This window comes from Medicago truncatula, chromosome 7 (assembly GCF_003473485.1).
Source record: "Medicago truncatula cultivar Jemalong A17 chromosome 7, MtrunA17r5.0-ANR, whole genome shotgun sequence".
Lineage (NCBI taxonomy): Eukaryota > Viridiplantae > Streptophyta > Magnoliopsida > Fabales > Fabaceae > Medicago > Medicago truncatula.
The window spans coordinates 43,708,855-43,735,038 of NC_053048.1; the positions used below are offsets into that span (position 1 = coordinate 43,708,855).

Sequence of the window (26,184 nt, forward strand, 5' to 3'; positions counted from 1 at the left end):
AAACATTTTATAAGGGAGGGAAGTATAAATTTTACTTTTAAAGGGAGGAAAGTGTATATTTTAACATAAGAGGAGAGAAGAGTGTAATTCAAGCATCTTTAAGGAGAGGGGAGTGTAATTTACTTTTTTTTTTTAAGGAATTAAACCACGATCATAAAGTTGTAAAAAGAACAATATTAAAATATAGTAATATTTTACCATGCATATAAAAAAGAGTTAAATAAGCTTTCGGTCCCTATAAATATAGTCAATTTTATATTTTAGTCCTCATAAAAAAATGACATGTTTTGGCCCCGATAAAAAAATTCAGCAAATAGTTTTAGTCTCTATTAAATTAAAATTTGTTTTAATTATGATTAAACTCTGAAACTTTTTAAGGTTTTTTTACATACTTGTTTAGAACATTATAATAAGTTCCTTCACAAAAAATGTGTTCAAAATTTGATTTTTAAGCAAAAAATTCACTACTTTTATCTTGAAATTTTGATGTTTAAAAAAATCATATTTAATTCTTTAGATGATAAAAAGTTATAATTTTTGGGAAAATAGTTTTTTTTATAGTATTCTTAACAAGTCTGTCAAAAAACTTTCAAAAATTTAAAAGTTTAAGCATAACTTCACAAATTTTAATTTAATAAGGACAAAAACTATGTGCTGAAATTTTTTATGGGATCAAAATATGTCCCTTTTTATATTAAGATTAAATGAAATTATATATATTTATAAGGACCAAAAACTTATTTTACCTTATAAAAAATCATCAATATTCAAATAGAACAAAATAAACATTAGAGATGCAGATAAATAGTGGAAACATCACCATTCTTAATAAGTGTAATAATCTAATTACCCTTTAAAAAAAATATAACAATGCAAAGAAATAATTAAACATAGGTAAAAGTTTTATAGTCCTATATCTTTGTTGAAAAAGTCTTTATTTTCTTGTTGATAGTTACGTCTTACGTGTGTTACTTTATTACTTACATAAAGATAAAACAAAGATAACTATATGGCTAATCACAATAAAAGATTAATTATATACAATAAATAAAATACAGGTTTTGGAAAAAGTGCAGCGAGAGTCGAAGCACGTCCTCTCATTTGTATAAGCTGCGTAACAAGCTATATGTTAAGTTTAAAATTTGAGCTTATTAAAATATGACATAAACAGTTTATGAAATTGTGATAAGCTGATTTTATTGATTTATCCAAACACCTTTAAAAAAACATATGTTAGTAGACAAACCCACATAAGCTTCGAATAAGTCAATCCAAACGGGGCCATCAAAACTGGACAGGACATTAAACCGATATATGCATGGGTTCGAAGTTCAAAGGTTCAATCGGGGTCGGATCGGGGTTCAACCAGTTTTATAAGTTCTATATAAAATAAAATAAAATAACAAAATATTCATTATTTAAACAAAAATATTTACGTTTTTGTTTTATAAAACCTTGCCACCTTTGCTTGACAAAAAAAAAAAAAAACCTTGGCACTTTTTACTTTAGTCTATACGTTTGGTTTTAGATACTTTTTAAGCCCCCCTATATCTTTCTAGGCCCACAAAAATTACAATTTTAGCCTTTGGTATGCATAACACAGTGTGGTTCACGCTTCTTCTTTCCAATTCACGTTTCATTTGTTTCCTCCAGCCGAGAATCGCCGGAAACCCAAACACCGTGGTTCACTCACTTCCTCCACCAAGCACCAGCTCGCCGGAATCACTTCCTCCAGCAGCTCACTCTTCCTCTCGCCTCTTGTCATCAAATAAGGTAAGGTAAGCCATAGCTCGAAGCTTTTGTTCCGAACTTCAAAACCTCACTCATGGCACTCTCTAACACCACCCAAATTCGAACCTTCAATCCCCTCAACCCTAAAAAACCAACACACCCTTTTCCTTCTTCCCATCTTTCCTTCTCTTTTCCCTCTCACTTCACTTCCAAATCCCTCATCGCCACCAGCAACACTAACATGTTCCGACCTCATTCCGGCGACTTTGAACTCTCTACTTTAACAGCTTTATCTCCATTAGACGGTCGTTATCGTCAAAAAGTTCAAGAATTAGCTCCTTTCATGAGTGAATATGGTCTTAATTACTTTAGGGTCATTGTTGAGGTACAACTTTTTTTCCTTTTTTTTTCTCTCATTTTTTGATAACCCTTTTGCTTAAAGTGCCCTTTTTTATTGTTATGTTTGTGTTTATATGAACTCAATTACTATAGGATCATTGCTAAGTTACCCTATAGTTTTTTCCTAATTTTTTTGATACCCTTTTGTTAAAGAACTGTTTTTTATTATTTGTCTAATGTTATGTTTGTGTTTATATGGAGTGAATTACTATAGGGTCATTGGTGAGGTACCCCATTATTTTTTTTCGATTTTTTCACTACCCTTTGCTTAAATAACTCCTTTTTATCATGCTTCTAATGTTATGTTTGTGTTTATATATGGACTCAAGTACTATAGGGTCATTGTATTTGTTGAGGTACCTGTTATCTATTTTTCTTCAATTTTCTTAGAACAAAAACTAGTAACAGAAGATTAAAGATAATGTAGCTCGCAATCAATGGAACACAATCGTTTGTTTACGCAATTCGGCCAATTGTGTCTGCCTATGCGACTATAGAGTAGCTACAGTTCCGAATATTATTTGAGTGAATTAGGGTTTACAATGTTACAAGTAATATAAACAATATCATGGCTAGAACAATATCCCTGAAGCGTACCGTGGGATAAGGAACCTTTGCCAGCTCATCTCTCCTGCCCCTTGCCACATTTCTGTGTCTATATATGAGTCATATTCAACAGATATTGGACACCCTTTTGTTTAAAAAACTCTTTTTTATTGTTTTTCTAATGTTATGTTTGTGTTTATGTTGTTATAGATTAAATGGTTGCTGAAGCTTTCTGAAATTAATGAAGTCACCGAGGTTCCTGCCTTTAGTGAAGATGCCAAGTCTTTCTTAAAAGGTTTGATTGATGACTTTAGTGAAGATGATGTTAAGGAGATTAAAAAATTTGAGAGGATTACGAATCATGATGTTAAAGCTGTGGAGTATTTCTTGAAACAGAAGTGCCAATCAAATGCTGAAATTGCCAAGGTTGCGATTAACTTTATGTTATTTTTTTGTGCTTTGTGATTGTACATTACTTTCTGTTTGAGTTTTGGGTCTGTTTGGATAAACAATTTAATGAAACACTTATGTACATGTGATCAGATGTTCCCATAAGCTATCACAAGTGCTTATATCAGTAGATTAGCTCAAATAACTATTCCAAAGAGACCTTTGATGACATTGTGTAATTTTTAAACAAATATTTTTCAACAGGTGCTTGAGTTTTTCCACTTTGCTTGCACATCCGAGGATATAAATAACCTTGCTCATGCTTTGATGCTGAAAGAAGCAATGAATGCTGTTATGTTTCCTGTCATGGATAAAATAATCAAAGCTTTGTGTACAATGGCCAAAGACAATGCCGATGTTCCTATGCTTTCTCGCACTCATGGCCAGGTAAGCTGATTTGTGCATTATTACTTGATTATTTAAGAATCAATGTACTATTGTAGATTGTAATATTGAAAATAATGCTGACTCAGCAACTATTTTAGTTCGTTAACATTATTATTCTTCAATTTTATTAGTTGCCAGATTTTCATTGTTAAACCGTCTTGGTTGAACTTGGTGATTTTTCTGTGATATTCTTCAGCCAGCTTCACCAACAACTTTGGGGAAGGAAATAGCAATATTTGCTGTGAGGCTAAGCAGAGAAAGGATGGAACTATCTCAGGTTGAGATTTTGGGGAAGTTTGCCGGTGCAGTTGGAAATTACAATGCACATCTTGCTGCATATCCTGATGTTAACTGGCCTTGCATTGCACAAGAGTTTGTACAGTCTCTTGGATTAGGTTTTAATCCTTATGTTGCTCAGGTGTGTTATCAAATTTTTCTTATTTTTATTTCCTTTTGTTCTATTCTGGTTTAACACAGTTTTACACATATATAGTTATATCTTGAGTGCGTATAAAATTGAAGTTAGCACTAGGAGATAACAATCATTTAATCATACATACTGATTTGTTCACAAGATGGTAATTTCATGATTCCTTCTGATTATATTACTCCCTTTGGTTAACAGATTGAAACCCATGACTACATGGCAAAGATTTTTCATTCATTCATTCAATTCAACAATATACTAATCGACTTTGACAGAGACGTATGGGGCTATATATCTTTGGGCTACTTTAAGCAGGTGAGTTTTCTAATACATTATCTAATGACCAGGGTGGCACCCTACTTTTTAGCAAAACAACAATCATTTTCATTTTTCATAACTGGTTTTTTTTGCAGACCACTAAGGCTGGGGAGATCGGGTCTTCAACTATGCCTCACAAAGTGAATCCCATTGATTTTGAGAACAGCGAAGGCAACTTAGGTGTGGCTAATGGAGGTTTTTCTCATCTAAGCATGAAGTTGCCGATTTCACGTTGGCAGGCAAGACTTACTTTAGTTTGATTTTAATGTTCGTTGTTTTATTCCAATGACTATGTGTTGGCATTATTCTAAACTATGACACTGAGAAGATTTTACAATGAGTTTAATTTTGATACACTGTCGGTATAAAAAGTTTACATTGTCAGTAAATCACAACCAATCATATGTGTGACTTTAGAAGTAGTTATGATTATAATCAAATATTTTTATTGATCTGACTATCATGGTTGATTTTTCGTGTAAAAAATCTTTACTCTGACATTGTATGTAAATGAAATCCTTTTACAAAATTACATCTTCTGAAAGTGGTTAGTATAGTTTTGTTTAGTAATGTGTGTGTGCGTGCTTGCGTGAAAGAGTGACCTAAGCTATCCTAGTGTATGGACCTTTTATCATAATTTAGTGTAGGTGATAGTCTAATTGTGTGCCAACTGCTGATACAAACAAAATTCAGACCGAATTGTCATAAAAGAATAAAAAAAATTAACTGTTTTATTGAAATTGAATAGAAAATGGAAAATATAATTCTTCCCAAGTGTTTTCTCTTTATTCTAAACCACTCCTTTCACACGAAAGCTATCCCATTACAAATTAAATCCCTCTATTCTGATTTCCCCTATTTATCTCATTGATCCCTTCTAAGTTCTCAATAGCAAGTAGATCTTAGAAGTAATACTTTTTAGTTTGTGCTTTTTTGTTTTGCAGAGGGATTTGACTGATTCAACTGTCTTAAGGAACATGGGTGTAAATTTTGGTCACTCTCTTCTTGCATATAAAAGCACACTTCAAGGAATTGGGAAGCTTCAGGTGTGCAATCCAACATTTGATTTGTGCTACTTTTATTTTTTTTTAGTTTGTGCATGATTATCTTTAATGATAATAAAACATTATAGTTATATTTATTATTATTATTGCTATACATTTTGTTGCCCCAACTATTAGATTCATTGTAGTTAGTATACTGTTTATACGAGGAGGATGTATGTACAGTGTTGCAGTCATTGATTATTTGCACAACTACAGTACAATTTTCTTGTGTTTTCCTATTAAATCTTGAGAAAAAACAGTCTGCTTTCACTTACTCATTGAGCTTTCTTGTAAATGTTATAATTAACATTTCACAAGGTCAACGAATCTCGCTTAAGCGAAGACTTGGACCAGTGCTGGGAGGTGCTTGCTGAACCAATCCAGACGGTATTTATATTCTTCTGTCTTTACATTTTTATCTAGTTTAATATTTTTTATATTATATTGAATGCCTTAAATATATTTGTGACTTGAGTCCATTGAAGTGCTTCAGTGCACGATGTGTGGCTGTGTACTTGGTAGAACAACATTAGGAGAGTTTTTTTCTTAAAAGTTTACTAGCTGATGACACATTATGGGGGAAAGGGCTTGTTAATCTAGTTTAAAATTTTATTAAATACTTCCACAACTACAAATACTAATCGAGTCAATTATTGTTTTCAATATAAATTTGCAATGATACTGATGTTTTAGGATGGAATGTGTTCAAATTAGTGTGCTTTTCTTTGATGCATACTTCATTTAGGACTTTTCATGGTTCACTTCACAAAGGAAATCAGATTGTTGTATTACAGTATTAGTTTGGTAAAAGTAAAACTAAACCAAGCCGTTAATGGTTTGTCATGAGCCGAAATGGTATAAAGGTTAAGTGCACCTGTTTCGTGGTTTTGAATTGAATTAGAACTACCTTTACAAAAGAACCAAACTGTACTTTTTTGAACCGAGCTGATTCTTTGTGAACCGAACTGTACCAAATTGCTATTCTTAACTGATAATTAAAACTGTTGAAGAAAAACCAAAAACTGAACCATATTGAATATTATAACTCTGAAAAAAACAATAACCGAACCGAAGGGAACCTAGCTGTGACGGATAGTTCACGAACTAAACGGTTTTTTTAACAGCCCTACGCCCCTACCTTTTGTTGTTGCTTGTTGCTATTAACCTTTCAAAATCCTGCAATAATAATATAGTATGCAAGTTCTTTATTTAGGTTATGCGGAGATACGGTGTTCCCGAGCCTTATGAGAAGTTAAAAGAGCTAACAAGAGGAAAAGCAATTACCAAAGAGAGCATAAGAGACTTCATCGAAGGCTTAGATATTCCACAAGATGCAAAGGCCTATCTCTTAAAGTTAACGCCACACACTTACGTTGGATCAGCCGTTGAGTTGGCCAGAACTGTAGAACATGAAGTGAATAATATTTTGAACGGAGTAATCTCATAAACAAGTAGTTGAAACTTGAATCAGTTCTATTGAGATTTTGATTAATTAGTGAGAGACTACTTTGCTGACAAATGACAATGCAATTTTGTGACCTGATACTCACCATCGATGATCATCAGTCGGTAAACGAACCTTCAGATAAGTTGTTTCATTTATGAAAAAGGGCATGATTCGGTGATTATGAAAAACCATAGTGATGTAGAATGATATTCAGGATTTAAGTTTTGACTGATAGGTAAATTGTATTGTTGTCGAGTTTGTTGCAATTCGGAAGTGTTGGACCTTAATAAGAGCATAGGTCTGATAATTCAAACAATCCAGCTATGGATTGACTCCAAAATAACAGAATTTCTGAAATCTATTTTCCAAATATCTAAATGCATTAGGAAAATTTCATTTCTCTTTTCATATGAATGTGATTGGGATTTCAATTTCAATTGTATGTGAAATGAACTGTAATTCCTTCAATTTTTACATGTTTCTGTGGTTCAATGTATTTTTACACGATTAATCAAACATAGCCTAAGGGTTATTTTTATAAAACAAATAATTGAGTTTCTGTTGAATCAATTTTGTCAAAGGTAATTAAATAATTTTTTATTTTATTTTAAATTTAATCAATTATTGAGCACTACATTAGATTGGCAGTGGCACCGCGTTTTGAGATGAAATAAAGATAAAAGGACAAATTCTTAAAGCATATTATGATATCAAGATATGAATGAACCTTTTTATTGTTATTCTCTGGTTGTAATTGCAGCACTGGGAATCTTGGTGGTTCATATTTTGAAACACCATGACTGTCCTCCAAGCATTTTTTGTGACAGCAATTTCTCTAGTACAAGAATCATTATCAATTTGTTTAGATTCATTTATGTTGTTCTGACACTTTGTGAGAATGTTTAATGCAGACCAGTGAACTCTATTCATAATTAACAATTGAGTTTTTTTCTTTGGGTAAAAGGGGTTTGAATTTTTTTTCTTCTCTTGTAGTATTTAGAACAAATTTAAAAATCTATTTGATTTCAAAATATGAGCATCTTATAAATATCTATTTTTTTTTAGAGAAATATATCTTATAAGCACCATTTTTATTATTTTATTTATTTTAGGGAACTTGCACAGTTCTATTTCAATTTTGCAGCCGCAGGTTGTAATTTTTCCCAATAACACAATATGTACCCAACATTTCACATGGATTAGGAGGAAACCATTAGTTTGTTTTTCTGACCAAATTTCAGTTTTCACTTAACTATTGAAATGTGTTTGACAAGGTCTCTTAAGTTTATGGGTTTTGCTAACCAATGCTGTCAGGGCAATGATTAAGGTAACCAAAATTAGTAACTTTATATTGGAAACAACTATTTGTAAACTTTTTACAAGTTGACTTGATCACTTTTTATCACTTTCTAATACACAATTTCTATTTTTGTTCCTTTATCCAATGCCCTAAGGACACTCTTTAGCATTTCCCTAAATTTATATGTAGTGGATAATTTCTCTAACCATAAGCTTTGAATTCAGATTTGATGCAATAACCGAAATGCATAGTTATTCATCTCAACGAATCTTAAATTAATGATCGAGATCAATTAATACATGTAACTACATGTTATTTTGATTACATGAATTGAGATCCCCACAATGGGGGCTTGAAGAGCACACAATTTAAGAACTTGAACTATCCATATTTCTTATTTTAATAAATCAAATCCAAAATAAAAAAGATAATTGGTGAATGCAAGAAATTCACAAAAATGTCCAAGTGAAAATGTGGATTTGGCAAAGATCCTATAGTTACCAAAACTAAGCATGTGATGTGATGGTATTACGAAGAGTTATGGAACAATACCGAAGGTAGCCAAATCCACATTTTTACATTCATAAAGAAAAATCCAAATGAAAATGTAGATTTGGCAAACATCCTGATCATGAGAATTTACTCCATTGTGCACTTGTTCCGTCTTGGTTAACTGATGAATGACGTTGATTGCATTTGGAAGGGAATTCCTCTGATATACCATGTGCCATGTGGATTATTTGTGCATTTATTTATAAATTATTGTTATAAATTACAAGTACTCTAGAACACCAACACTTCTACTAAAAATTTGGTGTCCGATACATACCAATGTCCGACAACTAACACATGTATTTTTTTTTTTTGAATTGATGTAATTTTGTTTACTTAATTCACTTTGTCATTTTTTAACCAATATTTACGTGTTCGTATCAATGCCGTGTTTCATGTTCATTTACGTGTTTGTATCAATGTTGTGTCTGATGTTTGTTTTAGTGTTTTATTTTAAGGTTGAATATGTTTTTGATTCCTATAAATATATCAACTTTTTATTTTAGTTCCTCTAAAATTTTCCTTCAACTCTCAGCTCTATAAAATTTTCAATCACTACTTGTGGTCACTATTTTTAATTAAATTTTTGTATTTTTTAATGAAATTATGCATAAATGTGTATAATATTGTAAAAACAATTCCCAAAATAAATTAGAATTTTTTAACCAAACATAAATTAATTATGAATTTTTAACCGTTAAAAATATTAAATTCATGTTTTCTTAAAAAATTTTAATTTGTTTTTTTGGAGAGATTCTTATAATCTTATGAATTTTTCTGCAAAATTTTATTCAAAAATATGAATTCTACATTTAAAGAGGGGCTAAAAGTGAAGATAGAAAATTTTTGAGAGACCAAAAGTTAAATAAAATTTTTAGAGTGATTAAAATAAAAAATTAACATTTATAGGAATCAAAAACATATTTAATTCTTTATTTTATAGATGATAAATTACGTAGAACTCTTGGAATCTTGAATCTAGTCACTACTGCTTGCTTTACCCTACCATTGGATCCTTGCCAGGTGGCTTTAGGTGTAATTATATTTCTTGTGGGAGCTACAATCTAGAGTCTAGACCATAGTTTTAAAACTCGGCTCGGTCATCGACTCGGCGGGGATACTGGGTCAATGGGTCAATGGTCGAACCACTGAGTCATTGGTCGAACCGCATGACTGAATCGGAACCACTCGGATGACTCGGTTAGATAACTCGGTCCTTAGATTAAATTTATACAGTTATTTAACCGGATTAACTCGGATTGAATCGGTGACTCGGTCACTTTAGAAACTAAAATAATTAATGAGTGTCGTAATTTAAAAAAGGTTTACATTTAAGGACAAAAATAAAATCAAATGGATGTTTAAATATATGGACGAAAAGAGTAATACATATTCAAATAAATATAGTAAAATAAAACTATTCTTTCAAAAAAAATATTGTAAAAAAAATGTTTATTAAAATATTTGAGATGTCGGACAATAATATTTAAATGATAAAAGTGAGCTTGGTTCCTTAAAATAAAAAAGAGTGCTTGGTTCCATTTAAAAAAATAGAAACGTTTACTTGTATAATATACTATGAAGATAGAATAAAAAAATAAAAAGAGAATACATGTTTTTTTTTTTTAATTTTTAAGAAAGACAAAATACAAGTTATTAAAAAAAAATGACGAAAATACAAATTATGCAAAAAAAAAAAAAAGACAATACAAGTTCAAATGTGAATGGAAAATCAATATGGTATTTTGAATTAATATATAATCAATATGAATCAATATTTTATCACAACAAATAAAAGTGGTGAAGTGGTTCTTAGTGTCTTAGTGAATGCATGCACGCCTGTTCGATCCCCAGTTGCACCAATTTTCTATTTTTTTTATATATAAAACAATTGTTCATTAAAAAAATCGGTCAGCTCATTAAACCGTCGGTTTTAACCGAGTTTTTCCGGTTCATGCCGGTTCTCACCGGTTTAAATGCATGACCGATCCAATATGTCAACCGAACCGGTTACCCCTCCGGTTCACGGTCGGACCGGTTCGACCGGCCGGTCCGGTTTTCAAAACTATGGTCTAGACAGTGACTAATGATTAGCATTTTTAAAGTTAATAATTATTATACCGTCACAAGAGAAATTAATACTACTACTAGTACTCCCTCCGTCCCTTAATAAATGACTTAGTTGACAATATGCATTATTGATTTGATATACTTTGACCATATTTTTCTACTAATTCACAAAGATAAATAATATCATGTAAGATGTTGTTGGATTCGTCTCGATGAGTATTTTTAAAATATTAAATTTTTATAATTTTTTTTAGTAGAGAATTGAAGATATCAAAGATAAAACATATGCATTGGTATGTGTGTTAGAGTCAATTAGGTCATTTATTTAGGAACGGAGGGAGTATAATCTTAGAGGAAGATAATAGTAAAATTTTGTTTAGAGAAATACCATCGAAGTGAATTTTTTTTGGAGTTTTGACAATGTAAAGACATAGTAGGGACCATGGGTTTAATGAAGTAATTATGTCACATGATTTTTTTATCTCAACCGTCTTATCGCAAATGAGTAGTCAAGATCGTTTTATTTATAACTGTGTATTCTGAACTATCTTATTGTAGATTAATTGTCGATATCAAAATATGCGCGTAAATGTATGTTTTTTCCATTATAAAGATTCCAAATCCATTGAGAAATGGTTATAGAATATAGATGATTTTAGAATTTAATTTAAAGACATTTTAAAATTTAATTATGGTGGTGTAGATAAGATGGCCAATTTTTTTCCTATGTATGCTAGAATAAAAAATATGTCACTAACCAATCATGGAAAGCCACGTTAAATTCAAAGTCTTAGCTGTACATTATTCTAATTAGAACATCATCTTTCATCCATAATTCACTTTGTCCACATCATATTAATAATAATTTCTGTCCTAGGTGCTCTTTTCTTTCCCTACCTTCCCAAATCACAGGCTTAACTTGCACACATGCTCACAACATGGTTGTTTTGCTCATGTTGTGTTAGAATCTTATCGGTGTAATATAACAAACAACATTATTTGGGTCAGTGTCCACTCTTTTTCTTCCACCTTAATTTGTTTAGAGCAATTAATGTTGTTTAGGACTAGAAACTTTTATGAGCTTTGTTCATAATTTTTCAATGAAACTGGAGGTTATGAATGGCCAGGACACACCTTGGATTACTTGAAGTAAGTTTTAAGCTTGTTATTTGAATTGGATCCTAATAAATTAAGCTTGGAGTGTTATTATGTCTGCTTATGGCCATGAGCATATGTATTCTACAAGGAGTCTCTCAGCTGGTTCTGGTATGAATATGATCAACAATTATTATCACCTATATGGTAGATTCTGCTCATTAACGGTTCATCGTTTTAGTTCTTGAAATTGTAGGGGACGAGGAACTCTGTCGCCTATATCAATGAAATTGAAAATTTTCAATCATACTAGTCATTTTGGATCAGTCAATATAGCCGACTAACTGATCTAGAAAAAAGACTAGCGTGGTCGAGAATTTTCATATTCAAAAGTCATTTTGGAGACCTGCCCTATAGTTTTAAGGACTAAATTAATGATTTACTCGTTCTTAATCACACGATTCGAGCAAACAGAAATTCATTGGATTTATATTCAACTAATTTTTGGTCCTGTTTTTTTCTTGTTCAGAGATGGGGAGCAGTTTTGTGCTTGAATCAGGTTTCTACATCACATCATTTTCTGCCACAATCTTCATTGCTGGATTTGCTACACTTGGACTTTTATTAGTCACTCTGCTAGTTTCAATGGCAATGATGCTACAATCATGTCAAAATAGCAATGGTGGAGTTATTGAGCTTAGGAATATTAATGATGACTATAGTTATTGCAAAATTCATTCTCTGCATGCTAAGCTCAATAATTTGGAAGAATATAATGTTCCTAACATTTGTAAAGACCTGGCTTTACAATATATCAAAGGTGGTCAATATGTAAGAGACTTGGATTCAACAAAATCTGTGATTGAGGATTACTTCAATGGTGTTAAACCATCAGAAGATGGTCTTGATGTGGCGTCATAGACATAGATAGCCTTTTTCAATGGAATCCTCATTCTTCCAATTTGTTGTTACTAAGGTAATTTTATCATTTAAGATTTTATTTCTATTAGTTTAGTTTTTGGGATTTGGATTTCATTTAGTCGGAAAACTTAAAGTCGAGACGGCTCATGATGCATAGTTTTGAATTTGTGTTTGATATTTATTTTTCATACTCAAAATTCAGACGTTCGATTTGTCTGACTGTGTAGATTCTTAACTGCAAGTAATTCGGATCCCGGTTTTGCAATATGATAGTACATTTCACCACTTTGAAGATGTAATTTCATATGAAAATTTTGAAGACTTGTAATCTGAATCTTCATGAACTTTGTTTATAGTATTAGCACATCCTCTATCCATTATGTACCTTGATTCTAGATAATGTTGAATATGCAAAAATACTAAGATCTAGGACAGCTGGAATGTTTGTGTCTTAATAAATTTTTACTCCAATTTGCATTAGTTTACTAATTTACATTCATGCTATAACAGCTCAAATGTAATTATTGTACATTTTTTATGTAGCTAATCCAGATTGATACCAATCTGCATATTTTGTTAGCAGTAAATTGACAAGGCTTTCTTTTGGTGTTGGATTTTCTTTATAACAACATTAGCAATTGTATCATCGACGCAAAGAATTTATAGCAAATACTTATGTTAAGATTATACAAGAACCTTCAAGCTAGTGGTTGGTCTATAATTTTGTTATCAAGAGAGTCAGGAACACACCAAAATGTCACCATCAATCATCTTGTTGAAGCTGGATTTAGAGGCTGGTCTTCATTGATGATGAGGTATTATGTTCCATCCATATACCCTAGATAATGGTTGACGAAAAACCACAAATGTTGTTTTATAGATATCTAGGGTGTCTTCGATTTATTGTTTATTTAATTGTTAATTACTATGCATTTAATTATTTTTATTTAAGATTATATTTGATTACAAAGTACATGTTTGGATTGACAGTGCGATTGTAAAAATCACATTGAACCACTGTGATTTTGATAAAAGCTACACTTTAGAGCTTCGACAAAATTATGATACCACCGTGATTTTGACAAACTCATTGTTCATTAACAAAGTATATGTGACTTGTTTGCTAGTATATTGCTACACTTTGTACCAAACATACACAAAGTATGTGAGAATCACATTTTAAGCAGCAATATGTTCTATTTTTGCAGTGCAGAAGATGAGGATTCTACCAAAGCAAATGAATATTTTTCTAGACAAAGGAATGTGATACAGACAAAGGGATTCAGGATAAAAAGTATCATAAGCAGTCATGTGGATATTTTGACTGTTACAGATGCAGATACAGGAATGCGAAAGTATCATATGTGACATGTTTGAGCCTCAAAGGAGAGCATAGGTGCTGAATACTAGGTTTTATCCTATAGAGTTTTTGGTTCGATAAATATTTTTCTGTATATTAAAAAATGAGCGCTTGGTCACCACCATGGGACGGTGACAATGACATACCTTTTCACGGTGATTTTCTAAGCTACAAAGAGTAGCTTCCAGGTCAATGAGGTGTTCTGCTGCAGTTGTAAGGGTTCTGGACACGAACCAAATACATACTTTGTAAATTTGATTTCAAATTATCTCAATTTTGTAAAATAATTTTTAGTTGTACTTCAAATAATGTAATTAAAGTTTGCAATTTTTTCCAATGTTTGTATATAAACTTAAATGGTTGCATAACTTTCAATTTGTATATGTGGAGATTGAAAAGGATTGTCTGCAAGTAATCCAAATTTTGTATATTAAATCCAAGAACACATGCATGACAAAATATGGAGAATTAGTGAGAAACGTAGAAAACTACTAAATATGAATCACAACTGCAGGGTCAATTTCCAACCAAGCGAATTTAAATTTGGCTTTTTGAGGCTACAAAGATAAACGCCTGCAGTAAAGAAAATTCTCAACGCTAAGAAAATTCTCTACTTTCTCTCCACACAATGCCACTCTTTGTAAAACAATGTGAGACTAAATCCACATCTTCAAACTCGACACAGTGAAGGTCCAATAAAACAAACCAAATGCCGCAATTAGGTGGCTAAGGCTTAGAGCTGTCAAAACGAGCTGGCCCATTTAGCACGATTAATTATAGAGCTTGGGCCTTAAATATTGAGCCCTAATTTTTATAGGGCTTTTCAGCCCGGCCCTAAAAGGCCAGGTACCCGTTAGGGCTAGTCCGAACGGGCCGCGGGTATCCCGTTAACCCGCATGACAAAAAAAATCCTATAAATTATATATTTTTTTAAATAATTCTTTACTTAGTTGATTATCAAAGTAAAAAATAAAAGTGAAAATTCTATGATTTAACACAAATATAAAAGTAATATAAAATTATATTTACTCGTTTCATTATTTATAATTTTAAAGATCAAATATATAAATATCTATAACCATAATGTATGTAATTTATTTAAAATTGATTTCCTCGCCGTTGTAGTTTACGACGTTTGTACGAAAATGTTTACAATTTATTAAAAATATTATTTATAAGAAATTTTATAAGAGTATTTTATAGTAGTTTTTTTTTTAAAAAATGTAATTTTAATACGGGCCGGCCCGTGTAGGGCTAGGCTCGGGTAGTATATTTCAAGCCCATTTTTCAACCGGACTTTTTATCCCGGCCCGATAAAGCATGAAGCCCGTTAGGGCTGGCCCTAAACGAGCCAGGTAGTCCGTTTTGACAGCTTTACGTAAGGGCGGACCGCAACGAAAGTGGAATTTCCAACAAATATGTTTTAATAATCAAAAGGAGAAACAAATGACCCACACAGCAACAGAAAACTACTACATTGGACACATCAACTCAAAGAACAAAACAATCTCATTCACCAGCTCCAAAATCTTTCCCTGAAACGTGACAAGGTAACTAAGTGCTTCTTTAGAATTATTACACTATTGTTGATGATTATTTCCTTCTTGCATGGTGGTTTTACTCTTAACTCTTATGGGTTGACTTTGTTGTCACTCTTGACTCACTGGACCTTTGTTCCTCCTCTCATCAACTCTAGCTGGAAGGCTTCTGATTCCGATCCATGTTCATGGTTTGGTGTTCAATGCGACCGTAAGCAGAATTTGATTTCACTTAACCTTAATAGTCATGAGATTTTTGGTCAACTTGGACCAGAAATTGGAAACCTTTATCATTTGGAGAATCTTTTGTTGTTTGGTAATAATTTCTCAGGAAAGGTGCCTTCAGAGTTAAGCAACTGTAGTTTGCTAGAGAAGTTAGACCTTTCTGAGAATAGATTTAATGGAAAGATACCGCATAGTTTGAAAAGGCTAAGAAATTTAAAGTCTATGAGATTGTCTTCCAATTTGTTGACTGGTGAAATTCCAGATTCTTTATTTGAAATTCCTTCCCTTGAAGAAGTGAGCCTGCACAATAACCTTCTTAGTGGAAATATTCCAACCAATATTGGAAACTTGACTCATCTATTGAGACTGTATTATCTATATGGTAATATGTTTTCAGGGACTATTCCTTCATCTCTTGGTAACTGCAGTAAACTAGAGGACCTTGAATTGTCTTTCAACCGTTTGAGAGGAAAAATTCAGGCCAGTATTTGGAGAATTTCAAGCCTTGTGCATATCTTGGTTCACCACAACAGCCTCTCTGGGGAACTACCTTTCGAAATGACGAACCTCAGGTATCTAAAAAATATCTCATCAATCAGTTCTCAGGAGTCATTCCTCAAAGCTTGGGAATCAACAATACCTTAGTGAAGTTGGACGTATGAATAACAAGTTTAATGGTAATATCCCACCAAATCTTTGCTTTGGAAAGCATTTGTTAGACCTCAACGTCGGAATTAATCAACTTCAAGGTGGCATTCCTTCTGATATAGGAAGATGTGAAACTCTGATTGTTTTTCAATGAAAATAATTTCACCGGGTCTCTTCCCGATTTTGAAAGTAATATGAACCTGAAATACATGGACATGAGCAAGAACAGTATCGGTGGACCGATACCATCAAGTTTGGGAAATTACACTAATCTTACATACATTAATTTGTCAAGCAACAAATTTGCAGGGCTCATACCATTAGAGCTGGGAAACCTTGTGAATCTTGTGATTTTGGATCTTTCTCACAACAACTTGGAAGGTCCATTGCCTCTTTTTCAAATTGTACTAACATGGATCGTTTTGACGTGGGATTCAATTTCCTAAATGGATCATTCCCATCAAGTTTGATAAGTTGGAGAGGCATAAGCACATTGGTCTTGAGAGATAATCATTTCACAGGGGGTATCCCAGGGTTTTTGGCAGAATTTAGCAACCTTAGTGAGTTACAACTTGGTGGAAATTCGTTCGGAGGCAAAATTCCTCGATCAATGGGAACATTGCATAATCTGTTTTATGGATTGAATCTGAGTGATAATGGATTGACAGGTGGTATTCCTTCAGAAATTGGGATGCTAGGACTGCTGCAAAGCTTGGATATATCCTTGAACAATTTGACAGGAAGCATAGATGCTCTTGAAGGTCTTGTTTCATTAATTGAGGTCAATATTTATTACAATCTTTTCAATGGTTCTGTACCAACACGTCTAATTAGGTTATTGAATTCCTCACCGTCATCGTTCATGGGTAATCCTCTCCTATGTGTTAGATGTTTGAATTGCTTTAAAACTAGTTTTATAAATCCATGTATCTACAAACCAACTGATCACAAAGGTATCATTAATGTTCAAATTGTGATGATAGAACTTGGACCCTCAATATTTGTTTCTGGTGTGGCGGTGATAATAATTCTAACATACCTCCGTAGAAATGAATTGAAAAAGGGATCTGATCCTAAGCAACAGTCCCATACGGAAAGGAAGCTGCCTGACCTTCATGATCAAGTGTTGGAAGCTACAGAGAACCTAAATGATCAATATATTATTGGTATTGTGTACAAAGCCATAGTTTATCGACGTGTTTGTGCCATAAAGAAGGTTCAATTTGGATGGAACAAGCAAAGGTGGCTAAGTATCATGCGCAGCAAAATTGAAGTCCTTAGAATGATTAGGCATTGAAATTTAATCAAATATCGTAACCACTGGATTGGACGATATTTAATCATATATGATTTCATTGACAATGGAAGCCTTTACAATATTTTGCATGAAAAGAAACCCCCACCACCCTTAACGTGGAATGTTCGGTTTAATTTAGCTGTTGGAATTGCTCAAGGACTAGCTTATCTGCATTATGATTGTGTTCCACCAATAGTGCACCGAGACATCAAACCAATTAACATACTTGTTGATGACAATTTGGAGCCTATTATAGCTGATTTTGGCACTGCCCTACGCAGGAAGTTGTTTGAGGATTCTTATAGTCATTCTGAAACCAGGAAAATGCTTTCATCACGCGTTGTTGGTACCCCTGGCTATATTGCACCCGGTAATTTACTATTCATTCATATTACTGTTGAATTTCATCACCCTTTAATTGCAAATAATAGTTTGATTTCTAGGATGTGGCAATGAGTTTGTTTTCCAACACAGATCAGAGGTATAATTGTGCAAGATAGTATTTCTCTAACAGTTTTGCCTTGTCATCTGTGACAGAAAATGCTTATGATATAGTGCCTGGAAGAAAGTCTGATGTATATAGCTATGGAGTTGTTTTGCTCGAGCTAATAACCAGAAAGAAATTATTAGTCCCCTCTATGAATGATGAGGCGAAGGAGACCCACATAGTGACCTGGGCTAGATCTGTATTGCTGGAAACAGGCAAAATCGAGAAGATTGCCGATCCCTACCTTGCAAGTGCATTTCCCAATTCAGAAGTACTAGCTGAGCAAGTCAATGCAGTGCTTTCATTGGCATTACAATGCACAGAGAAGGATCCACGAAGGAGGCCAACCATGAAAGATGTTATTGCCTTTTATAATACGAACTTGTTTAAGCTGAGGTGTGATAAGGTGAAATATTGTGATGGACTTGTAATTAAACTAATGGGAAATGGTAAGATTTTGTCTGAAAAATTCGCCAGCATAGCGAATCTAGCTGTTCCAAAAATAAACTATGTTTGGCCTAGTTTGATCTTCCTTCCCTCTATCACTAGTTTAATACTTATCAAACCTTTCAACTGGTTTTTCCTATCACGTTGGGGTCAATATAGGTACCTGCAGAAATCCTTGTACTCAAAGATCAAATCACCCTACTCTATAAGTACGGATCAAACTGAGGTCACTGTCCAACTTAGTAAAAAGTAGACAAAAGGAAGAGAGAGCTTAAAAAAACTGATGTGAATTGATGGTGGACTGCATTTGCTAACCACAGATTAATTGCAAATTGTACCAGGATTTATGTGTACAATATGGTTCTCAATCTGAAAAATATCAGTTTTAGGTTTCAGAATGCCGTAAGAATCATCAAACAACTTCCTGGACAATAGTTATTGTCCATTATCAACAGCCTATTAGAGTGACATGTCAACATCCTTAGTTAATCTCCATTATCAAATTTTGCCAACTAATTTAACCTATAGCGTTGATATGTCAGTTTTAGGTTCAAAAAATCTCATTATGTACCCATGCACACCTCTTCCTACAAGAATTACCTTTGTTTCATACAGTCCAAACTTGATATGTGCCGTGTCTGGAGGTTTTCTTTCAAGCTTTTGATCCATGTACACAAGTTTGGCACACGTGAGTGACTTTTAGTCATTTTGTACTTCCATTATGAACTTGGACTCTGGCATGTGATAATGTTTTATTGAAACAGATGGAATATTGCAAACCATAATTTGATAATTTGTTCCTGTCATTCTGTTTTGGTTGTTTCATGTACTACAACTACGAGGTGCATCTTTGAGTAAATAGTCAAGGAATAAAATGTCTGTAGATATAATATTATTTAAATGTTTCCCTATAACATATACATGTTATCTTATTGATTTAAAGGGTATAAATAAACATGCTTTTATTGTTGTAGATATAATAAGTATATGATTCTTAAAAATCATACACCTATGAAAGAGTTTATGACTACAATAAAACATGAGAAATGATATTTGTACAAGCACACTCTTTGAAGCCTTAAGAAAGATAAAATAAAATAATTGATTAGGATTTTCACCCATTTACAACATTTGACCAGGTTTTTTTGTGTTGGATTTTCATTATAACATTAGCAATTGTATCATAGAGGCAAAGACGTTAAAGCGCATGCTTATGTTAAGATTATCCAAGAACCTTCAAGCTAGGGTTGGTTTATAACATTGTTGTCAAAGTCAGGAACACACCAAAATGTCACCATTAATCATCTTGTTGATGCTGGATTTAGAGGCTGGTCTTCATTGATATGAGGTATTAAGTACCACATATACCTTAGATAATGGTTGAAGAGAAATCGCAAATGTATATCTGAAGTTTCTTTGCTTTAGATTCAGAAAATATTTTCAGTTTAGTTTACTATTTTTACTTTTGATTACATTTGTTTTCACAATTTTTGTTTTCTTCTGTTTGTAATGATTTGTGCACAAAACTGTTCTTAAAGTACCTTTCAATTATCATATGCAAAACTGTTATAAAAAAAGTTAAATGAAGATAACTAATATCCAAAGATACTTTTTTTTAGGCTTAATTACACTTTTGACCCCTTAAGTTTTCCAAAGTTGTGATTTTGGCCTCCTAAAAAAATAACTCTTTTCAAGTCCTCTAAGTTTACTTTCTGTTACAATTTTAGCCCCTCATGACAATTTTAGCCCCCTAAGTTTGTTTTTTGACTCGAAATTAGGGGGCTTGGAAAGTAAACTTAGGGGCTAAAATTGCAACAAAAAGTAAACTTAGGGGGCCAAAATCACAACTTTGAGAAACATAGGAGGCCAAAAGTGTAATTAAGCCAAAATTGTGAGTGAGTTGTAACTATTAAATTTGATATATTTATTTATTAATTTAAAGAGATAGATTAAGAGATGGTTGTAAGGTTAGAAGGTGGAAAGTTTTTATGGACGTGATTGCACATCGTCCCAATGCTTGTGCTTGATAAAGAATCACCTAAGTTTAGAGTAAAATGAAAAAATTAATAAATAAGGGTATAATACAACAACAACAACAACAACCAAGCCTTATCCCATTAAGTGGGGTCGGCTACATGGATCATGGATCAAATGACGCCATAGTGTTCTATCATAAATCAAATTTGAATCTAACTCATTGACATCTAAATCCTTTCTAATGGTTTCTTTAATAGTTTTCCCAGGTCTTCCTCTACCTATTCTAACTTGACTCTCCTCCATTTGATCTACTCTTCTTCTGACAGCATCTACGGGTCTTCTCTCTACATGACCAAACCATCTAAACCTATTTTCTACCAACTTTTCTACTATAGGTGCTACCCCCCCCCGCTCTCTCTCTCTCTCTCTCTCTCTCTCTCTCTCTCTCTCTCTCTCTCTCTAATGGTGTCATTCCTAATCCTATCATGTCCAGTCTTACCACTCATCCAACACAACATCCTCATCTCTGCTACACTTACTTGATTCACGTGTTGACTCTTAGTCGCTCAACATTCCGTACCATACAACATCGCCGGCCTGACTGTTGTCCGATAGAACTTTCCTTTCAACTTAAGTGGTACTTTCTTATCGCACAAAACCCCTGAGGCTCTTCTCCATTTCAACCACCCAGCTTGAATACGATGGCTTACATCTGCTTTTATTTCTTCGTCATTTTGTACTATGGATCCAAGATATTTAAACCGCGTAATTTGGGGTATGATATGCTCTCCAACTTTCACCTCCAGGGTAGACATACTTTCCCTTTTCCTGAAGTTACATTCCATATACTATGTCTTGCTTCTACTCAAGCGGAAACCATACGCTTCTAAAGCTTGCCTCCAGGCCTCTAGCCTCCCGTTCAATTCCTCCCTCGACTCACCAAGCAAGACTACATCATCTGCAAAAAGCATACATCTCGGTGCTAGCTCTTGGATGTGTTCCGTCAGTACATCCAAAACTAAAGTAAAAAGATAAGGACTTAAGGTTGACCTTGGTGTTTCTTAAAAAAAAAAAAAAAGGTTGACCCTTGGTGCAATCCTATTGTTATGGGAAAATTTGCGGTATCCCCATCCTGCATCCTCACACTAGTTGAAGCTCCCTCATACATATCCTTGATGACTCTAATATAGGCAATCCTAACCCCTTTATTTTCCAGGGCTTTCCACAAAATCTCTCTAGGCACTCTATCATACGCCTTCTCCAAATCAATGAAAATTAAGTGCAAGTATTTTTTATCATTGATACTCTAAAGTGACAATTATTTTGAAACAGAAAAAAGAAGCTAAAAAGACGATTAATCAATCAAGGAACCGATCATTTTAATCATTTGAACCAGCCAATTCAATCTAATTTTTACATTTGGTTATATAAATGGTGTCTAGTGATTAATTAAAATTTACTTTTTTTACAACTAAAATGTTATCGTTGCTTTATAATAAACTTCGATTGTACACAAATTAAGATCATTCAACTAAATTATTATCGTTCAACTTGTGTATCTTAATTCCAGTCACATGTACCGTCTTTCTTCTTTATAAGTGAATCTTGCATTCTTCACATCATGTATGGTAGAAGAGAAAAATTATGCGACTGCAAACGGGGTGCATTATAATTATCCCTTCTTTATTAAGACTTCAGATATCGTACATGACTCGAAACTGTGTTGAGAACGTAAAAGCTATAAACAAGCCCTAGTTCTCTACTGCGCCAGCTTCATGTATAGTATTCATCAATTCATCCCAAGGAAGATTGTGGACTATTATATAAGGTTATGGAAGATTAGAACCAAATTAACACATCATCGTACATTTATTGGAATTCAACTAGTTCTGCAACTTACAAAAGAAAATATGGAATGCCATGTAATTCCAACTCAACAAACAACTGGCTCAACAAAGAGTGATTCACTCTCCAATCAACTTGAAATGTCTTCGGTCATAAAGGTGCAATGATTAAAAATTATGCATTGTTACTGGGTCTTTTCTTTGTAGTTAATGCAGCATACTCCTTCCCTTCATCGTGTTTAAAAGGTGTGGCCGCAAAATCAATGACTGCAGATGTGAAAGCCAATGCTGATCCGGCAGAAATTGCGGTTGAGATGCTCCTTCCTACAGTATAACCGACGGTACGCAAAGCTTGTTAAAAAAAGTCAGATCTAATGCAATAAACTCCTTGCACCATATAGAGCTCCTTAAACAAATAACTAAAGAAACTCGCAGCACGAGTGTATACAAACAGAAAAACAAAGATTAACACAAGAAACACATTAGGGGACAGGCATCCTTGAATACATGGACTAAAGTAACTGCTTAATTGTAGCAAGGAAGGAAATTAATCACCGAAACTACCGTTTTCAACATTTTTAGTGCCAGGAGATTGTAATCATAATTGTACAATGATAATTTGTCACATAAGGGAATAAAACTGAAAGTGATCCCCTGTACGCTAACACTGGTTACCTCCTCCTAGTTCCCAAAAAAATAGTGTTCTTACTGGAGCATAATGCTAACAACCAACGAACCAAGTACAATTGAACTAAAGCAATTCAGAAAATATAACTCGTATCTTCTCCACTGGGAGAAAATACCTCCAAACACAAGGATCCTTAACTGATAATAAAATAGCACAAATTGTCAATATAAGTCAAGTTGCCATAAAATCAACAAGCCTTTTTGTTGAGGTTCTATGACTTCCTTAAACGATTTAAGACTTGACACAATGAATATGGATAACAGGATTGATAACCTCCTCCTAATACAAAGAAACACAGACACAACCACAATGTGATAATTTCTTGCTAGCCAAAGATGCACGTTTAAGGTGATTATAAAATGGCTTCCCGTGCATATATCAATAGAACTGCGCAGTTTGCAATAAAGAGAAAGAAAATGAAGGAAATTATTCAGAGAGAATTCATATAATCTGTGAGAAGTTCATTACTATTGCATTAATTGAATACGATGTATATGATAGAATGGTGTTTCACAAAAGCATTATGGAAATAACTCTGGGAGCAAGCTCCCAATTACAGAACACTGCACCAATGAAATATAGGGAAAAAAGAATACAGAGAAAACAAATGCTCTCTCCATACTATATGAAACAAGCAAAGTCTCCTCCACCCAATGGATTCCCCATCCCCCTGCTCCCGACACATTATCTACCCTACATAATCATGTTTCACTGTGTGGTCCCAGACTCTGCATCACTAATCCTTTTACAACAGCTATCCATTGTGTCACATCCCTCCACTTCTCTAACCGAGTTCCTACCTATTCCTCTTTCTGTCCACATACCATTTCTTCTTTCTCTTCTAGACATGGATTGGGAGCCCGTTTGTCATGGGCCAATAATCAGTACACCATAAATATATTTTATAGCTGGGAACGTTGTTGTTAAGATTGCGAGTTAGATTTTAGGATTGGACATTACGACCATTGGGAAAACTAACTCACATGTAAAATCAGACTCTGAAACCAGTCTTTTGACTCATTTTTACCCAAGAAATTACTCATTCTCATACAAGACACTAATTTTCTCGATATCTATGAGCCTCTCTCCCCTTCAGCAATTACTACTCTGCCTTTCAACCTCTCTGCTGTTGAGTTGTATTGATCTCTCCCAAGAATCTCTCCACTTTGTGTGTTCTCTGCTTGTGCACTGCTTGGACTCTCCCAAGTTCCACTCTACTTGTGCATTATCATGGCTTCTGGTAGTGGGGCTGTGCTTGTCGATAATGGGTCAGAGGTGGTAGGGGCCAGTGCTAATAGAGTAATTGTGAGTCAGGGAACTTATGATTATCACATTTCAGGTTTAAGTTTGCTTTAATGTTGTCATCTTTAATTACATAGTATTTGCACGATCCTACGCTTTACGATCATGCTGCCCTCCTCACGATCCTAAGTAGGATCTCAATCTTGACAACTTTGGTTGGGAATCCTAATTATCTAACTACCTAACAGGCAACAACATAGCAGACTAAGCAACCATCATACAAGTGTTACTTTAATGAACATTGATTGCACGAGTAGTAATTTAGCACAATGAGTTAATCATGTCAAAAAGTAAAAAAAAAAACAATGGATCAACTCCTTCCGCATACAATGCTTATCTAGTACCATTTATGAATTAGATTATAGAAAACATAGACAAAACACTGATAGAATTTTTTTCACCGTTATCTACGAAAAAATCATCCTGCTTAACAACAGTAGCATTATTTCAAAATCTAAAACTAACACATGCAAATTCTCGGATAATTATTTGACAAAAGGGATACCTCTGTAACCCAGAATAGTTGCACCAGCAACAAATCCACCAACAGCACCATTTACAAGATCCCTCTTCATCCTGTAGTTCTGCAGCACCTGTTCCACACCTATGTAGACTCCTCCTATGGCAGCAAAGGTCGCTCCATAGCCACCCATCATCTTCAAAGTTCTAATGAGCCCCGGAAGAGCAACACTTCTCTCAACACGGGGAACATCATACCAGGTAGCAACAACAGTACCCAAGATAGTGCCAGCAACTAAACCAGTTGTTGCACCCTTAAAAGTTTTTGTGAGTGATGAATCCTCATCCTCGAAGTACCTACGTTCGTCTGAGTCCATTATAATCTCTGCAAACCGACGAAAAAATTCCCAAAAGGAATAGAAGGCTTAAACACTCAGTCAATAATCAAACCACTTTTACTAATTACTCATGTCAAACGATAATGTTACAAAATAATGGACATGTTTGGATTGACTTATTTGATCTTGTCTATTAACATAAGCACTATTGTGTCTGTTTAGGGTAACTTATGAAAATAGCTTATGACATTTACATAAGCTAGCTTAAGAAAACAACTTATAGCTTATAAGAAAATAATTCAAATTTATTTTATCATTTCTTATAGAAATAGCTTATACATAAGTGCTTATGCAATAAGGTGCAACAAATTAAGGTGTTTATACCAAATATGAAGATTTTGATATGAAAATATTCGAAATTGAAATCCAAAAATCCAAATAATTGAGAAAATAGAATTGATATTACGATAATCTTTAGGTGGAAAAAAGGTGTGGTATTGGAAAGAATTGAACAATGGAATACGATTGATAGTGGATCCAGAAAATAACATAAGCCGAATTGGAAAACGGAGCATAGAAATAATAATAAAAAGAATTCAGATCGAAGAAGATTGTTGAAAAAATGTGGTATAGTTAAAAGGGGAATAAAATGAAAACCCTAGAAATATGAATAGAGAAGCAATGTTATGGCGATGAAGAAGAAGAGAAAGAGAAAAAGAAAGATACCTGAAAGAGAGAAAGAGAGAAATCGAGAAAGCTACAACTCCAAACTCTGAGCGGCCTCCACACTTCGAAGAATTCTTCTGCTTTGCCGATACTACTCTTGCTTGCGAAAACAATATTATTTTTTTTACTCCCAAATTTTATGATAATTTTTTTTTATAT

General features: G+C 33.5%; 4 protein-coding genes and 1 pseudogene across 6 annotated transcripts; 4 read left to right on the plus strand and 1 right to left on the minus strand.

Annotated features, from left to right (window-relative positions):
* Positions 1–1,593: 1,593 nt before the first annotated feature.
* Positions 1,594–7,161, plus strand: LOC11444747 (adenylosuccinate lyase). Its single transcript, XM_003625180.4, has 9 exons — positions 1,594–2,116; positions 2,887–3,102; positions 3,331–3,513; positions 3,710–3,931; positions 4,139–4,255; positions 4,354–4,497; positions 5,203–5,304; positions 5,623–5,691; positions 6,518–7,161. The coding sequence occupies exons 1-9, from the start codon at positions 1,826–1,828 to the stop codon at positions 6,749–6,751; spliced, it is 1,578 nt and encodes a 525-aa protein (XP_003625228.2). The 5' UTR covers positions 1,594–1,825; the 3' UTR covers positions 6,752–7,161.
* Positions 7,162–11,510: 4,349 nt separating this feature from the next.
* On the plus strand, positions 11,511–14,386 carry LOC11421659 (uncharacterized protein At2g39920-like; annotated as a pseudogene).
* A 1,098-nt stretch (positions 14,387–15,484) lies between these two features.
* On the plus strand, positions 15,485–19,594 carry LOC11425196 (receptor-like protein kinase HSL1). 2 transcript variants are annotated; one of them, XR_005642870.1, is made up of 2 exons: positions 15,485–18,127; positions 18,295–18,765. XR_005642870.1 is itself a non-coding variant. In XM_024769895.2 (2 exons), the coding sequence occupies exons 1-2, from the start codon at positions 18,082–18,084 to the stop codon at positions 18,942–18,944; spliced, it is 696 nt and encodes a 231-aa protein (XP_024625663.1). In that variant the 5' UTR covers positions 15,487–18,081; the 3' UTR covers positions 18,945–19,594. The 2 variants fall into 2 exon arrangements, 1 of the variants encoding a protein (XP_024625663.1); XM_024769895.2 differs by having other exon boundaries at positions 15,487–18,127; positions 18,295–19,594.
* On the plus strand, positions 15,639–16,457 carry LOC112416712 (receptor-like protein kinase). The gene has a single exon (XM_024771049.1). It carries the CDS (start codon positions 15,639–15,641, stop codon positions 16,455–16,457), a length of 819 nt encoding a protein of 272 aa, XP_024626817.1.
* A 2,736-nt stretch (positions 19,595–22,330) lies between the features above and the next one.
* On the minus strand, positions 22,331–26,184 carry LOC112416769 (outer envelope pore protein 16-3, chloroplastic/mitochondrial). 2 transcript variants are annotated; one of them, XM_024771348.2, is made up of 3 exons: positions 26,026–26,184; positions 25,008–25,346; positions 22,331–22,836 (listed from the first exon to the last, which is right to left on the minus strand). In XM_024771348.2, the coding sequence occupies exons 2-3, from the start codon at positions 25,336–25,338 to the stop codon at positions 22,688–22,690; spliced, it is 480 nt and encodes a 159-aa protein (XP_024627116.1). In that variant the 5' UTR covers positions 25,339–25,346; positions 26,026–26,184; the 3' UTR covers positions 22,331–22,687. The 2 variants fall into 2 exon arrangements, with proteins under 2 accessions (XP_024627116.1, XP_039683685.1); XM_039827751.1 differs by having other exon boundaries at positions 25,008–25,349; positions 26,037–26,154.